Source organism: Egretta garzetta, unplaced genomic scaffold (assembly GCF_000687185.1).
Source record: "Egretta garzetta isolate BGI_Z169 unplaced genomic scaffold, ASM68718v1 scaffold218, whole genome shotgun sequence".
In the NCBI taxonomy this organism is placed as follows: domain Eukaryota; kingdom Metazoa; phylum Chordata; class Aves; order Pelecaniformes; family Ardeidae; genus Egretta; species Egretta garzetta.
Genome location: NW_009260618.1, coordinates 223,478 through 224,602, shown reverse-complemented (window position 1 = coordinate 224,602; position 1,125 = coordinate 223,478). Strand labels below are relative to the sequence as shown.

Below are 1,125 nucleotides of genomic sequence, written 5' to 3'. Positions count from 1 at the left end.
GCTGCTGTGGGACAGCACAGCCCCAGCACCCTCTCCCTGCCTTCTGACCGACAGGGTGACCTCCCAGCTCCCCGGAGCCAGCCCTGCCAGCTCTGGGATGCTCTGGGTCAGTTGGGGACATGGGGACATGGGGCCAGCCCTGCTCAGCAGCACGAGGTGCACAGCAAGGGGCCGTGCACGTTCTAGCCCCAGGAGCAAGGGGCCAGCGCAGTCTGGGGGCTGAGCACCCAGAGGGGTGCTGGGGCCACCAGCGGGCTCCGCAGGAGAGGGTACGGCGAGTGTCAGCAGAGGGCATTGCCCTGGAAACCTGCCGTCCCCACAGGGGTTTGCCCTGGCCCTCCCCCAACAGAGGGAGGGTGAGAAAGGCCAGCCATCACAGGTGCTCCGGCTGCAGTGGTGGCTCTTGACCGGGAGCTGCTGCGGAGCCTGGTGCAGCTCTGGGATGGGGCTGCTCACCTATCGGGTCCTTCCTCCTGCTTCTCCAAGAGCTCTTCCCCTCAGAGGTCCCCTGTCCCCAGAAAGCAAGCCCCAGGTTAGTGCGGGGTGTCTCCCCTCGGCCAGGAGGGTCCCTGCCCAGGAAACAAGGACCCCGGGCAGTGTAACTGGAATTACAGGGACAGGAGTGTCCCTGGTCCCAGGCCTGGTGCCCCAGCGGGGGTGGCTTGGTGGTTCCAGAGCAAAGGCTTGACTGGGTGGGCAATGGCCACTGTTTGCTGCTCCCTCCCAAAATGGGGACCCTCCCGAGCACCTCAAGGATGGTCCCGGGCTAACCCCTGCCAAGGGAGTGTTTGGGGCAATGGCAGGACGGACACCTACCTTGCCCTGGCTTTTGGGACACCAGATTGTGAAGATGCCCAAACCCAGTATGGCCAACAAGGTGGGGGCACAGGGCAGCACGACCACGCAGAGGCCCCAGAGGCTCAGGCTTGAGATGTAGAGCAGCAATGTCAGCTTCCACTCCTCCATCTCGCTCAGGGCGCGCCAGCATCTCCGCAACTTCTGGGGGATGTGCAAAGGGGTCAACTGGGGAGGCCGAAAAACTCAGCGAGATCCCCTGTGGGGAGGAGAGGTTGGGGTGACACCGCTGCACCCTGCCCCTACCTTATTGTTTGGTTTTCTGTCCAT

General features: G+C 63.9%; 1 protein-coding gene across 1 annotated transcript in view; it reads right to left on the bottom strand.

Annotated features, from left to right (window-relative positions):
- Window positions 1-1,125, bottom strand: part of PTK2B (protein tyrosine kinase 2 beta) — a 51,621-nt gene extending 50,496 nt beyond the window's left edge. The window contains exons 1-2 of the mRNA XM_035900728.1: window positions 1,102-1,125; window positions 817-999 (exon numbers count right to left, since the gene is read on the bottom strand). Coding sequence (XP_035756621.1) covers window positions 817-999; window positions 1,102-1,125 — 207 coding nt within the window. The remainder of the gene's footprint in view (window positions 1-816; window positions 1,000-1,101) is intronic.